The 15,981-nt window shown below is 40.5% G+C and overlaps 1 protein-coding gene across 1 annotated transcript in view; it reads left to right on the forward strand.

The window, feature by feature from the left end:
* Positions 1-15,981, forward strand: part of LOC140491823 (exportin-7-like) — a 95,041-nt gene that overhangs the window by 36,773 nt on the left and 42,287 nt on the right. The window contains exon 5 of the mRNA XM_072590218.1: positions 8,099-8,204. Within this exon, the coding sequence (XP_072446319.1) occupies positions 8,099-8,204 (106 nt within the window). The remainder of the gene's footprint in view (positions 1-8,098; positions 8,205-15,981) is intronic.

A 15,981-nucleotide genomic window follows, 5' to 3' on the forward strand; every position in this document is an offset into this window, starting at 1 on the left:
ACCTCTGAGCCCAAAGTCCCATCTGTTGCAGACGTGTCATAATGTGTATTAAAAATTGTCAGTTAGGAGCTGTATTCTTCAGGTGATTCATACTGGAATTGGGAAGAAGGCAGGCTTTGATTAGTTCCATGTTTGTGGACAAAACCAAAGAGAATCACATGATTCCAGGTTGGATCCCAATTCTGTGCTAAGTTAGAGGGTGCAGCAGGACTGTGACTAGAATACTTTGTGAAGTGAGGACCATAAATCAGCCAGATATCTTTTTTCTGATTACTGCCTGCTGACATGTGTGCACTTGAAGGCAAGTACAGGGATGTCCAAAGCTGTGATGCCAACCACAGTTTAACATGCTGTTAAGCCAAGTACAGGGTTGTACAGAAGTGGAAATCTGTTAGAGCTCAAGAAAGCCATAGTAAAAAAATGTGGCACTGGAAAAACACAGCTGGTGAGGCAGTATCTGAGGAGCAGGAGAGTTGATATTTCAGGCAGAAACCCTTCATCTAGAATGATATCATGCTTGTTGAAGGGCTTATGCCCGAAACATCGACTCTCCTGCTCCTCGGATGCTGCCTGACTTGCTGTGCTTTTCCAGCACTATACGTTTTGCCCCTGATCTCCAGCATTCGCAGTTCTCACTTTCTCAAGAAAGCCATACCCCAGTTCAATATGAATCTGTTCAAAGATAGGAATTCATACAAATAGACTGTAATGTAAGTTTTCCATACAATAAGTCCTCTCTTAAGTTTGTGGTTGCATTCCTGAAAGTGATTAAAGTTTAAATTCCCATTAGAAGTTGGTCAGTGTTAAAACTGGAATCTGTTTCTTTTGGGCAGGAAAATATCCATAAGAACCAATGTACAAGTTGAAATACTGTGCCATGAATATGCAGTAGTGTATTTCTAATTGAAATAATTTGCAAAACTAAAATAAATCACAAACTATAAAATAAAGCTGTAAAGTTTATGTACTTCCGGACTTTGCTCTGCAGAAAACAACTTTAAAGCATTAAGTTGAAATCAAGTACCTTTCTATATGTCTACAACTCTTAAAATCACTTTTTAAGAACTTTAAGCACATAGAGAAAATGTAATACAAATGTAACTACTGTAAATACACATGTTCATCTGATGAACCTTTTAATTGACCAAGCCCCATCTAATGGCAGAAGATGGTTGGTGCAGTTGTAACTGAAGTCCAGAACAATCTTCACTGACAACTGCTACCGCTGGTTGGAGCTCAGAGCCTCACTGCAAATGCAAAATGGGAGTCAGGAGAGGGAGGACGCAGGAGACTTCAAAGGTAAAAAAATAGGGTAGGAACAGGAGCCAGGTGAAGGTGATGTTGAAAATAGAACTGAGGGCAGGGCCGTGAACTGGAGGAAAGCCAAGTAGCCCTTAAGGACTGAGTGTGGGAGTAGAAGACTGGGAAAAAGATGTACAGACCTCAGAACATGAACTCTAAGGCAAACAACATTAAACTGAAACTCATCATACGAATAAATGGCATTATTTTATTAAGAATGTTGGAGAGAAATAACTTTTAACTGAGTCAACTTTAATTAGGTTTACCTGTATTCTATATAATATTAGTCTTAATCTGCACATCATCCTGTCTCTTGAGCAACCAACTTTCTATAACCTTGTTCAGTTTTTGTAAAAAATTATCTCAAAGAGCTTTCACTTTCAAATGGTTGCTAAGTACTATAGTAACTATCCACTGCACATGTGGCTTGGTTGATATGGACATTTTTTCAAATCTAGCCATATATTGAGGCTAGCAACATTATTTACAAAGGTACATCTTTTCCCACTTGTGGAAGTGTTTTAGACAGGTGGCCACTTATTTCACTGTATTAAGTACATCAGAGCTCCCGGTTTGCCTATTCTTCTTCTTTAGCACCGACAGAAAGCACTCCATAGCTGTATATATTTCTTTGTTTCCCCCATAGAGTTGCAGCTCTCATGTCACAGTTGACAACTGTTCAAATGATTTGTGCAGCGATTCATACCTCCAGCACCGATTTTTATTTTTCAATCTAATCAGCTCTTAATTAGTCAGAAACTCTAAGTATGGTAGTGACAACTTTGAGACATCCGCAGCAGCCTTATGCTGATTCATGGTTTATATTTCAGAATATCACTGCTAAATAAAACATGGGAAATTTCCAATGCCACACTGCCTAACAGTGCCTTTCACCAGTAAATTGATTCAGATCATCCTTGAAGCTAAATTGTTAAGAGCTTGGTGGCTTGGGGTATTTAACTGGAATAGTAATTCAGCAAGATAAATCAAGCTTTTCTAGTGATTTTGTCAGTATCGAGGGACTCCAATTGTATGACCTGTGTGAGCATTTCAACTCATAGTGTTCAATATATGAAAGCACTAAGGATAGGAAGGTTATAAATAGAGGAGGAATATGTTAGGAAAGATCTGCATTTACTAACCTGATCTTTTTTGGGAACGACATCAAATCCAGAAATTGAATTGAACTAACCATATATATATACTATGGGAGCAAGAACAGGTCAAAGGTGAGGAATCCAGTGACGAGTAGCTCACTTCCTCTTTCCCCAAGGTCTGTCCTCTATCTACAAGGCAGAAGGCAGGAGAGTGATGGAATACTTCCCACTTGCAAGGCTAAGTGCAGATCCAAAAGCACTCAAAGCTTGACATCATGGAGGACAAAGCACCACATTTGTAAACATTCACTCCATCCACCGCTAACATATAGCTACAGTATACAGCATCTAAAATAAGCATTTCAGTATAGCAGCCTGCAACTGCTCAAGTGAAATAAAATTAATTACGTAGGAAGGCCAGAAATACAGCCACAGCAACTGAAACAAACAAGACATCAGAATTGACCAAAAGGCAAAGTATGGTGCGGGTACCTGAGCCAATGCTGCCTAGGGACAAGTCCTTGCAAGATCTAAGCCCAAACAATTGAAACCAGAGAGACACCTTAAAACATTAAGAAGTTACAAACAAACAAACAGCACTAGTTGTATGGGGCAGACATGCCTCGATAAGACAAAAGACCAGGTGTATATTCTGGGATGAAATCAGACTTCTAGGCCCAAGAGCGCACACATCAAAGGGTTTTCTGTTAAGCAAGCCATTAGCAGCATTTCAAGGTGATGAGGCCAATTAATTTGATACTTTTTAGAATCAGAATTAGAATCCCTCTAGTGTGGAAACAGCCCCATCAGCCCAACAACTCCACACTGATCCTCTGAAGAGTAACCTACCCAGACCCATTCCCCTACTCTATTATCCTATAGTTACCCCTGACTAATGCATGTAACCTGTACATCCCTGAACACGATGGGCAATTGAGCATGGCCAATTCACTTAACCTGCATATCTTTGGACTGTGGGAGGAAACCCACGCAGACACAGGAGAACGTTGAACTCCACACGCACAGTTGCCCGAGGCTGGAATTGAACCTGGGGCAGTGAGCCAACACTGCTAACCACTGAGCCATCGTGCTGACTTCTGATTGGTCAAGCCCTTGGAAAGTTCCAGAAGGTAGCCAGGAGGGTAAAATAACCCAGCCTGGCAGGACTGTGGGAAGCCCATGTCTCCAGCCTATGCAGAGGCGTGTTGGGATATCGCAGCGACTAGAGCAGATTGTCCTCCGACCAGCGAGAGAATCAACACATGAAGAGAGGAATAGACCAAATAGTTCAACACACTGGCAAAAGCCACAGATATCTGGAAAATATTTTAGGTTTCTAAAGAATCAGATAGTTAGAAATAGAGTTGTTAAAAGTGTAAATTTAACACTCTTAACCTTTCTCTTCAAATAAAGTTGCGACATGGTTCACTGACTGCAGACGTGTGCTGTGTAGCTTTTTCGTGATACATGCCGAGGTGTCTGGGTAAATTAATATTGTGTACATTGGTTGAGGAGTCTGCAGGGTCTTAGAAACATCCTGTTCCAGATAACAGCAGGAATTTACTGAGGGCAATAAGTGCTGGCCAGCCAATCATGCCCACATTTCCATGATTTTTTAAAAAATCAGCTCTAATCATGTTGGGTAATCAAAATACAACTGTGTGTGTTGGGGTTTAGGGAGGGGGCAGGAGTGGGACACAATGGAGCTGAGTGCTTTTGGTTTTGTTTTTTGTATAACAGGAAAAACAAGGAAATTGGCTTTGTTCTTAAAATAAATATGCCTCAATCTTGCCCTGAATTGTGCTTAAACAAAGGAGGCGATAGATTACATTAGATTCCCCACAATGTGGAAACCGGCCCTTCGGCCCAACAAGTCCACACTGACCCTCTGAAGAGCAACCCACCCAGACCCATTCACCTACATTTACCCACGCAGACTTGGGGAGAATGTGTAAACTCCACACAGAGTTGCCCGCGGCAGGAATTGAACCCAGGTCCGTGGCGCTGTGAGGCAGCAGTGCCACCTGTGATAGTAGGGTGACAGAGGAGTTGGCTAGAGTGGAAGCAAAAACTTCATGGTGGGATAGTTGACAAACAATGGAGAATTTTCAAACTGCTCAGCAAAAGTATGCACGAGTGAAAAGGAAGGACTGTAGGAAAAGTGGTAATCTGCCATGAGTATCTAAGGAAATGAGAGAGGCTATCAAATTGAAAGAGAAGGCATACAAAGTGGCCAAGATCAGCAGGAAACTAGAAGATTGGGAAAACTTTAAAGGTCAACAGAAAGCCACAAAAAAGCTATTAAGAAAAGTAAGATAGATTATGAGAAAAATCTAGCTCAGAATGTGAAGACAGACAGCAAAAATTTCGATAAATATATAAAATGAAAAAGAATGGTTTAAATAAATATTAGACCTTTAGAGGATGAGAAGGGGGATTTAGTAATGGGATATGAGGAAATGGCCGAGGCATCGAATAGGTATTTTGTGTCGATCTTCACAGTGGAGGACACGAATAACATGCTAGTAATTGACAAAGAGATGAAGGTAGGTGAGGACATGGAAGCAATCATTATCATGAAAGAGCAAGTGTTGGGCAAGCTAATGGTGCGAAGGATAGATAAATCTCATGATCCTGATGGAATGCATCTCTGGGTACTAAAAGAGATAGTGGGAGAGATAGCAAATGTACTTATGGTAATTTTCCATAATCCTCTGGACTCTGCGGCAGTTCCAGGAGATTGAAATACAGCAAATATGACACCACTGTTTAAAAAGGAAGGGAAATTATAGACCAGTTAGCTTAACTTCTGTAGTAAAGTAAATGCTTGAGTGTAGTATCAAGAAGAACTGGCATGGCATTTGGACAGAAATTGTCCCATTGGGCATACGCAGCATGGGTTCATGAAGGACACGTCATGCTTACCTAATCTATTGGAATTCTATGAAGACGTTACAAGCATGGTGGACAATGGGGACCCATTGGATGTAGTATACCTAGATTTCCAAAAGCATTCAACGAGGTGCTGCACAAAAGGCTGCTGTATCAGATAAAGATGCAAGGTGTAACAGGCAGTATATTAACGTGGATAGAGCATTGGTTAACTAAGAGGAAGCAAAGAATGGGCATAAATGAGTGTTTTTCTGGTTAGTAATCAGTGCCTAATGGTGTGCCTCAGAGATCAGTGCTGGGACTGCAATTGGTCACAATTTACATAGATGATTTGGAGTTGGGGACCACGTGTAGTGTGTCAAAGTTTGCGGATGATACGAAGATGAGTGGTAGAGCAAAGTGTGCACAGGAAATGTTGCAAAGGGACATAGTTTAAGTGAGTGGGCAAAGGTCGGACAGATGGAGTACAATCTAATAAATGTGAAGTCATCCATTTTGGTAGGGATGACAGTATAAAGGACTGTTACTTGAATGGTAAAACAAATCGCAGCATACTGCTGTGCAGAGGGACTAGGATGTCCTTGTGCATGAATCACAAAGTTGGTCTGCAGGTACAACAGGTAATTAAGAAGGCAAATGGAATATTGTCCTTCATTGCTATAGGGATGGAGTTTAAAAACAGGGAGGTTATGTTGCAGCTATATAGGGTGCTGGTGATGCCACACCTGGAGTACTGCATGCAGTTTTGGTCTCCTTGCTTGAGAAAGGATGTACTCTCACTGGGGGGGGTGCAGAGGAGGTTCACTAGGTTGATTCCGGACTGGAGGGGCTTGGCTTATGAGGAAAGACTGAGTAGACTCTGATTATATTCATTGGAACTTAAAAGAATAGGGGTATTTTTTAAGAAATATATAAAATTACGAAGGGAATTAGGAAGCTTCAATGTTAGGGGGAGCAGTTTTAGGACTGAGTTGAGAAGGAACTTCTTCACCCAGAGAGTTGTGAATTTGTGGAATTCCCTGCCCAGTGAAGTAGTTGAGGCTTCCTCAGTAAATGCTTTTAAAACTAAGATCGATAATTTTTGAACAGTAATGAGATTAAGGGTTATAGTGAGAGTCATAGAGATGTACAGCACAGAAACAGACCCTTCGGTCCAACTTATCCATGCCGACTAGATATCCCAACCCAATCTACTTCCACCTGCCAGCACCTGGCCCATATCCCTCCAAATCCCTCTTATTCATATATCCTTCCAGATGCCTTTTGAATGTTGCAATTGTACCAGCCTCCTCCACTTCCTCTGGCAGTTCATTCCAAACACGTACTACCGTCGGTGTGAAAATGTTGCACCTTAGGTCTCTTTTATATCTTTCACCTCTCACCCTAAACCTATGCCCTCTAGTTCTAGACTCCCCCATCCCAGGGAAAAGACTTTGTCTATTTATCCTATGCATGCCCCTTGTGATTTTGTAAATCTCTATAAGGTCACCTCTCAGCCTCTGATGCTCCAGGGAAAACAGCCCGAGCCTACTCACCCTCTCCCTCGTCCAACCCTGGCAACATTCTTGTAAATCTTTTCTGAACCCTTTCAAGTTTCACAACATCTTTCCGATAGGAAGGAGACCAGAATTGCATGCAATGTTCCAACAGTGGCTTAACCAATGTCCTGTACAGCCGAAACATGACCTCCCAACTCCCGTACTCAATACTCTGACCAATAAAGGAAACGCCTTCTTCACTATCCTATCTACCACTTTCAAGGATCTTTGAACCTGCACTCCAAGGTCTCTTTGTTCAGCAACACTCCTGAGGATCTATACATTAAGTGTATAGGTCCTGCAATGTTTGCTTTCCCAAAATGCAGCACCCCACATTTATCTAAATTAAACTCCATCTGCCACTTCTCAACCCATTGGCCCATCTGATCAAAATCCTGTTGTAATTTGAGATAACCTTCTTTGCTGTCCACTACACCTCCAATTTTGGTGTCATCTGCAAACTTACTAACTATATGTTAGAGTGGAGCTGAGGTCACAAAAAGATCAGCTATGATCTTATTGAATGGCGGAGCAGGCTCGAAGGGCCAGATGGTTTACTCCTGCTCCTAGGTCTCATGTTCTTATTATGAAAGGAGAGTTTTTTTTTGATTTATGCCTGCTTTAGGTAGCTGAGAAGGACCAACACAATGTTGTGTCAAATGCTCTGGGTCAGGTGTATGCCATCTTTTCTCCTCCGCATTTCCACTTTCTGCAGTACGTCAGACAAGTGCTGAGTGGTCTGCAATGAGCTTAGGTTAACCACGGTAAGTGAGGTATCAATTCTGTTGTCTAATATCCCAGCAAGGAACTGGAGCAATAATCTGTCTGACTGTTATCCTTCTGAACATGAGGTGACTGAGATCTATTGCAGCCCAAACCTTACATCTCAACCAAAATGGCACAGGTGGAGAATAGAACCCAAAACTCTGATCTGTTTGCAATTGAACTGGTCTTCTGCTTAAGATACCAAATCAAAACAGATTCAAAATAACTTGCAAGTGAATTTACTGTTATTGAACCCAGACAATTATGCAGTTCTGCAGATCACAGACTATCAGCTGAAATCGTTGGGTTTCAGTTTCAGTCAGGATTTTGATACCTTAATCTGGCATGTTCCATTCAAGACAATGCACCAAATATAATTTCTGATAAAGTCATGGTTGTTTTGAGTTGATCAGTTCAAGCCTTGGGATTAATGTTTACCATCAAATTGCGAAATACATCCATTATAATGTTGAAGGATTTAGCATTTGTTCTTTATATCCTCAGGTCGCTTGGCTTGGCTAGTGTATATAGTTGGTGCTGTAATTGGAGGCAGGTTAACCTTTACTTGCACTGATGAACAAGATTCAATGGATGGAGAATTAGTTTATCGGTAAGTTATTGTTTTCTTTTTGAAATATGCTATTTTTGTAAACTTCGAAATGCCATTTATGATGAGATATGGATCTTATCATATAAAATTACATGGTATGAACTTTGTCTCAAGGTGCTGTCCTTCCACAGATGAAAGGATTAAACTATCTGAGGATCTCTTTGTTTCTTTGAATTTTGAGTGATACTTTGATTATTACTGTTTATGGATTAAACGGAGAGGGTGTCTAGTTTCAATGACTCGAGGAATATTTACCAATTGACAACAGCTACTTACTGCATCAGTCCAGATAAGTATGTAATTTAGTGTTGGGATACTCTTGTGGTGCAGTAATAGTGTCCATACCTCTGAAGTTAAAAGTCTCACCTATTGCAGAGGTGTGTAATGACATTTCTCTGAACTGGTTGATTAGAAGATGTCTATAATTTAGTGAAGTACTAATGGAGTGATACATAATTGGAGATGTGCTATTTTCCAATGCAATGTTCAGTTGAGGCCTGGCTTGGCAGGTGGAAGTTGCATATTCTTTGGCCATTGTCAAAAGTAGACTAGACAGTTGTCTTGGTATCCTGCATTATCAACAACACCAAAATGATGTATATATTTAGGCATTCATCTTGATTGCTTTTTGTGGGACCTTGCTGTCACCTGACCTCAAATGTACATGTTTGTTGATAAGCCATTTTCAGATGTGATGTAGCACTAGATACGTTTTATTTTTATTTTTGTTCAGTGATTTTGTTCTACAATCATAATTTAATATTAAACTATGTTCAAGACATAACCTCTTGATACGTTTTGCTATCTTATATACACTTTTGAAATCCCTCTCAGTTATCCTCTTTCAAACTCTGCGTATGTTGAATATTTACAGTTTTCATATATGCAAACATGGAATGCTGTTGGAATATTTGTCAGTTTTAAACATGTATCAGCATTTTCAAGCATCATCAAAGAAAGCTGCAGTTCCTTTTTTTAACTCAGTTATAATTAACAAGCAATCAAAACTCTTGGAAAGCTGAAACGGAGTTGTCAAAACTAAACAAACCAATTGCTTGAAAGAATTTAAACCCGTTACCTGACAAATTCACTACTTCCTCTTGTTAAAATTAGATATAAAAGTTGAAAAATGAGTTGACAATTTCAGGTATAGCACAGTTTATTTTATTTGTCCCTACAAGAATTGAAGAAACAAATAGGCTCCTGGAGCTTTTATTCATTGTTCTCAAAGAAAATGTCTGGCCATGCGGGCCTGTTATATGCAAAGTTTTTTTTTCTTCAAGACAAATTTTGGCTGTATGTTTTAAGATAAAGGAGTTCTTGTGTTCATGGTTGAGTATTCCTGTCATTGCACTTAGATAATTAGAAATTGAGTGTATGTGGCAGTGTGTGAAAGCTGTTCTTTTCCCTTTCATTTCCTTCCACGCCCATGTCGTCTTCTGATCTCACCCTTGCTTTATTTTAACAATGTCCTTCAATCTTCCTCTCTGACCTTAGCAATCTGTTCTTAACAAAGACCTCATGTACATCCCGTTATGCCCCACCTTATGAGGTTTGTACACTCCTAAGCTCTCTCCTGCATCACCTCCATGCTTATTTCTTTGTCCTCAAAGTTTCCCCTGTGCAGTGGACTTGCTCCCCCCTCCAGTGCAGTGAAACCCTGTTTAAAGTTGCCTATTTTAAGTCATTTTTCTACATTGTCTGTTTCCATCAGGTGAAAAGTGGAACTGGATACTCTGTCCAACACAAAGCTGTACCTTCACCAATTAAAAATTCTGTTAACTGTGTTCTGCTCTGAACAAGAAGTAGCCAAGCAACAAGGTTTTCTTGAGTTAAAGAAATAAATTTATGATCTGTTAAACCTCAAATAATGCAAATGTGACATCAAGCACGCAACTACTGTAACCACATCTGGACATACACATACAGAGTTAAAAGGAAATTGTGTCCAATACAAAGGAAAATAACAAAGTTTAGAATTCTTTGGTTAATTTTTTGGCTTAGGTTGTTTAGCTGGTAACTTGCATGTAGCCAGTTGTGGTGAATGTTTCAGAAAGTGAAAAGATTGTGGTTTGCAGTCTCTATTCTTTTCAGGCTTATTGCATTTTGCAAAACTGGATGTCACTTCCGGAAGAGAGAGTCAGGAGGAAAGGTCGTTGTTCCAGATGTTACTACAAGTTCCTGGATATAACACTATCTGCATCCTTGGCAAAAGCCACAGACAATCATGCTTCTCCTAAGAGTGGGTTTTGAACTGGTTATTCACCAACTCTGGGGCAATCCATTTGCAGCAGCACCTGTAGTTGTGAAGTCTCCTCCTCATAGACATTCTGAGGTCTCATTGAGATTTGTAAATTCCAGATGAAGAATTTCGATGTCCAGATAATTGCTTCTTAGATAGTTTTTTCAGATTGAGTCTCAGCCATCCTTCATGATATGGTTGTATGCTTGTAATGTCACTGGACAGAGTTCCAACCTAATGTCCTGGATCATGGAGTCAAATCCCACTAAATCGAACAGATGAAATTTGAATTCAGTAAAAATCTAGAATGAAAACTGGTCTGATGGCAGCCATGTAACCATTGTCAAGTGTGTTAAAGCCTATCTGATTTAGTAATGTCTAATAGGGAAGGAAAATAATCATCCTGACCTGTTCTGGCCTACATGTGACTCCAGACCCTCAGCAAAGTTGTTGACTCTTACCTGCCATCTGAAATGAACCAGCGAATTACTCAGTTGCTACAAAGCCTAAATAATGGAATGAAACTGGATGGACCTCCGAGAATTTACCTCAACACCATAAACAATGATGGAAAAGTCAGTCTGCTGACCCTGCAACTCCTAGCATCTGGAGGCACGTGCCAAGATTGGGACTGCTCTCCCACAGACTGGTCAAGCAACCGGGGGGGGGTGGGGGTGGGGGTGAGGGTGGGGGGGTGGTCTGTGGTGGGCATGTATTTTTATCCACTATTCGGTTCTGCTCTGCTTTGTAGGCTATAATGTTATTGTAGGCCTTGCCACAAATGGCAGGTGGTTAGTTTGAGTCTGTAGCTGAGTCCAGTATGCCTCTTGGCATCTCTAATGGCCTTACAGAGGTTGTATCTGGATTTCCTGCAAAGATAAGGGTCATCTGACTGGACTTCAGTAGGTAATGGATCTCCCAGTTCATCCATGGTTTCTGGTTTTGGAAGATTCAGGTTAACTTCTTTGGCACAGAGTCTTCTACACACTTGCTAATAAAGTCTGTAATGGTAGTGACGTGCTTATTTAGATTGGCTGCTGTGTTCTTGAATATAGACTTGTCTTCACAATGAGGATACGTTCCATCATGTGTTAAATTAGATCAATTTCTAAGAGATCAAGACTGGGCATCCATGACCATCAGCAACAGAATTTTATTCAACCACAATCTGTAACCTCATGGCCTGTCTACCATCACCATTAAGCCAGGAGATCAATCCTGTTTCATTGAAGAGTGTAGAAAGGTACCTGCCAAATGTAGAAATGAGGTGTCAACCTGGTGAAATTGCAACTGAGGACTATTTACATGGCAAAGAGAAGTAGTTGAGAGGGCTAAATGATTCTGCAACCAATTGATCAGATCTAAAATCTGCAATCCTGCCACATTCAATTGTGAAGGTTGGTGGATAGTTAAGCAACTAACAAGTGAACAGACTGCCACAAATATGCTCATTGCCAACAATGAAGAGCCTAGCACATCTGTACAAAAGATGAGACTGAACTATTTGCATCCATCTTCAACTGGAGTGGGTGATCCATCTCATTGATCTTCTGAGGTCCCTAACATCATAGATACCAGTCTTCAATCAATTCAATTCAATCTTCATGATATCAAAAAAGTTATTGGGATCGACAGCGTAGAAAAACGGCCCCTTGACCCATCATGCCATACTGGTCTGAAGCAATCACCTAACTATTCTGGTCCCACTTTCCAGCACTTGCCTATACCCTGGTGTGTTTTGCACTGCAAGTGCACATCTAAATGCTTTTTAAATATTATGAAGATTTCTGCCTCTACCATCTGTGGATTCCAGATTCCCATATCCTTGTGGGTGAAACAAAATGTCCTCACATCTCTGCTAAACCTCCTCAGCCTTTAACTTTAAATCCATGCCCCCGGTCATTGTTACCCCCATCAAGGCGCAAAATTTCTTCATGTTGATGCTTTTTGCGCCCTCTTAATTTTATACATCTCAATCATATCCCTTCTCGATCTCCTCTGCTCGAAGGAAAATAACACTAGTCTGTCAGATCTTTTTTCATAACTGAAACTTTCCAGCCCAGCCAAGATCCTTGTAAGTCTTCTCTGCACCTTTTCCAGTGTACTCTCATCCCTCCTATATTGTCGATTCCAGAACTACACACAGGCCTATTCTTAAACTCTACTTATCTATTAAAGGCAAGTAAACCATATGTCTTTTGAACCACTTTATCCACCAAACCTGATACTGGACAGGACCAGTGTACATGCACATTAAGCTCTCTCTGATCCTCTGTACTTCTCAGGGGTCCTACCAAACATCATGTATTCCCTTGCCTTATTTTTCCTGTCCTGAGTTCACACTTATCCAGATTGAATTCCATTTGCCACTGATCAGCCCACCTGATCAGCCCACCTAATCAGCCCATATATATTTTGAAGTCAAAAGTTCAGCTCCTCACTATTTAACACATATTCAAATTTTATATTATCTTGAACTTACTGATCAACCCTCATGCGTCCAAATCTAAATCGTTTATATAAATTACAAGTAACAAGGTGCACAACACTGATTCCTGTGGGATCCTGCTGAACACAGACTTCCAGTCAGAAAAACACTCCAACAATCACCCTTTGTTTCCTGCCATTTCAGCAATTGTGGATCCAATTTGCTGAATTCCTTTGATTTCCTGGGCTCTTCCTTTGCTGTCAGTCTTCTTTGCAGGACCTTATTAAAAGCCTTGCTGCAACCCAATTAGATGACATCAAAAGCATTGCCTTTATCTACAAACTTGGTCATCTCTGAAAAATTCAATCATGTTGGTCAGACATGACCTCCCCTAAACAAAGCCATACTGACTGTCTTGATTCATCCCTTGGAGATGCTGGTGTTGGACTGGGGTGTACAAAGTTAAAAATCACACAATACCAGGTCCAACAGGTTCAATTGGAAGCTCTAGCTTTTGGAGAGCTGCTCCTTCATCATGATTGTGGAGTACACAATTGTAAGACAGAATTTATAACAAAAGTTTACATTGTGATGTAATTGAAAAATACTTTGATTGTTTGTTAAACTATTCTATACCTGATTTCTATATCTTCTCACTTGTGAGCATCGGCCCAAAGTATTCATTTAGAACCCTACCTACACCCTCTGTCTCCATGCACAGGTTACCTCTGTGATCCTTAATGGACTCTACTCTTCCCTTTTGTCCTTAATGTGCCTATAAAACAAATTAGGATTTTCTTTTATCTTACCTACCAATATATCTTCACATCCCCTTTTATCTCTCCTAATCTCCCTTTTACATTCCTCGTGCGCATTTTATTCTCCTCCAGGGGCTTCTGCTGTTTTGAGTTCTTGGTATCTGTCTTAAGCTTCTCTTTTTCTTTTAATAAAATGATGTATAGCCTTTGATATCCAGGGTTCATAGGCTTTGTTGGTCCCACCCTTCTGATTTATTGGAATATCTTGGCCCTGTACTTTTCTAGTTTCCTTCTTGAATGCATCCCATTGCTCTGAGCCAAATTTTCTTCAAAGTAAATCTGCTCCCAGTGCATGTTGGCCAAATCATATCTGATTTTATTAAAATCAGCCTTTTCCCCAGTTGCGAACTTTGATTTCAAGCCCATCCTTGTCCTTTTCCATAATGATCTTAAATCTATCAGAGTTGTGATTGGTGTCTGCAAAATGCTTCCCAAGCGATACTTCAACCACAAGAGGCCTTGTAAGTACTGGCTTAAAAACCTGCTCCTGATGTATTTTAACTATTCTGCTCCCTCCGAACCTTTCATACTTTGTGTATCTTAGTTAGTTAGGAAAGTTGATCCACTGCTATCGCTACCCTATAACTGTCTGAAACGGCTAAAGGCTGTAGAATGTAGAACAGTACAGTACAACAATGGGCCCTTTGGCCCACCACGTCTGTGCTGACTATGATGTCAATTTAAATTAATCCCATCTGCCTCCACATGGAACATAACCCTTTATTCCCTGCCTGTTCATGTGTCTGTCTAAATGCATGTCAAATGTTGTTTTTATGTATCACCTTCCTGGCACTACGTTCTAGGCACTGTGTTCCGGACAGGATGTGATGGCCTAGTGGCATTATTGCCGGACTGTTAATCCAGAGATCCAGATAATGTTCTGGGGACCTGGGTTTGTATCCTGCCATGGCAGATGATGGAATTTGAATTGAATTAAAAAAATGAGGAATTATGAGTCTAATGATGACCATGAAATCATTGTCAATTGTTGGAAAAACCGATTGGTTCACTAATGTCCTTTAAGGAAGGAAATTGCCGTCCTTACCTGATCTGGCCTACATGTGACTGAAGACGCACAGCAATGTAGCTGACTCTTAACTGCCCTCTGGGCAACTAGGGATGGGCAATAAATGCTGCCTAGCCAGTGATGTCCCCATCCCATGAATGATAAAGAGAACAAAAACCTAAAACCCTCTGTATATAACACTTACCTTGCATGTCTACTTCAAACTTTTCCCCTCTCATGTTAAACTTATGTTCCCTCAGTATTTAACATTTCCACTCTGGGAAAAAGACTTTGACCAATCTATGCCCTCATAATTCTATTATACTTTTATCAGGTTGCCCCTCAGTCTTTGATGCTCTAGCGAAAAAAATCTAAGTTTGTCCAAGCTCTCCTTATAGCTACTGCAATTCAATCCAGACAACATTTTGGCAAACCGCTTTTGCATTGACTCCAAAACCTCCATATCCTTTCTGTGGTGTGGTGACTAGAACTGCACGTAATAATCCAGGTAGAGCTTAACTGAAGTCGTATACAGCTGCAAGATGACTTGCCAACTTTACTCAATGCCTCAATCAAAGAAGGCAAGCATGCTGTTTTGTCTTTACCACCTTATCCACTTGTGCTACTACTTTTAGGGAGCTACGGACTTATACTCCAAGATCCCACTGAATATTAATGGTTCTGTCATACTTCCCTCTTGCGTTTGGTCTCCCACGATGCATCACATCACACTTGTCCAGATTAAACTCCATCTGCTATTTGTCTGCCCAACTTTTCAAATGATGCATATCCTGCTATATTCTTTGGTGACCTTCCTCACGATTCACAACTCCACTAATTTTCATGTTATCTGCAAACTTGCTATTTAATCGACCAACATTTTCATCCAAATCATTTATGTATATTATAACAGAGGTCTCAACACTGATTCTTGAAGAATACCACTAATCACAGGCCTCCAGTAACACCCTTCCTCACCTATCCCCTGTTTTCTATGATGTATCTAGCTAGTAGAATGGATAAAGGTCCTGACAACATTCCGCCAAATATCCTGAAAACTGGTACTCCAGAATTAGCCAAAGTAGCAGATGCATGGGAGCACCCCCACCTGCAATTTGCTGGTCTGTGACTTGGAACTCTGTTTGTTCCCAGTGTGGCAATGCTGACAGTTTAAGAGGTTATTTTTGTCCTTTTGTTTTGAAGAGAGTTCATAAGGCAGAGGGGTGGAGCTGTCTCTAAGAAAGTACGTATAAACAGTTTGAGGCCTTAGGGTTTGTTTTTAA

The sequence above is a fragment of the Chiloscyllium punctatum genome, chromosome 20 (genome assembly GCF_047496795.1).
Source record: "Chiloscyllium punctatum isolate Juve2018m chromosome 20, sChiPun1.3, whole genome shotgun sequence".
NCBI classification, from domain to species: domain Eukaryota; kingdom Metazoa; phylum Chordata; class Chondrichthyes; order Orectolobiformes; family Hemiscylliidae; genus Chiloscyllium; species Chiloscyllium punctatum.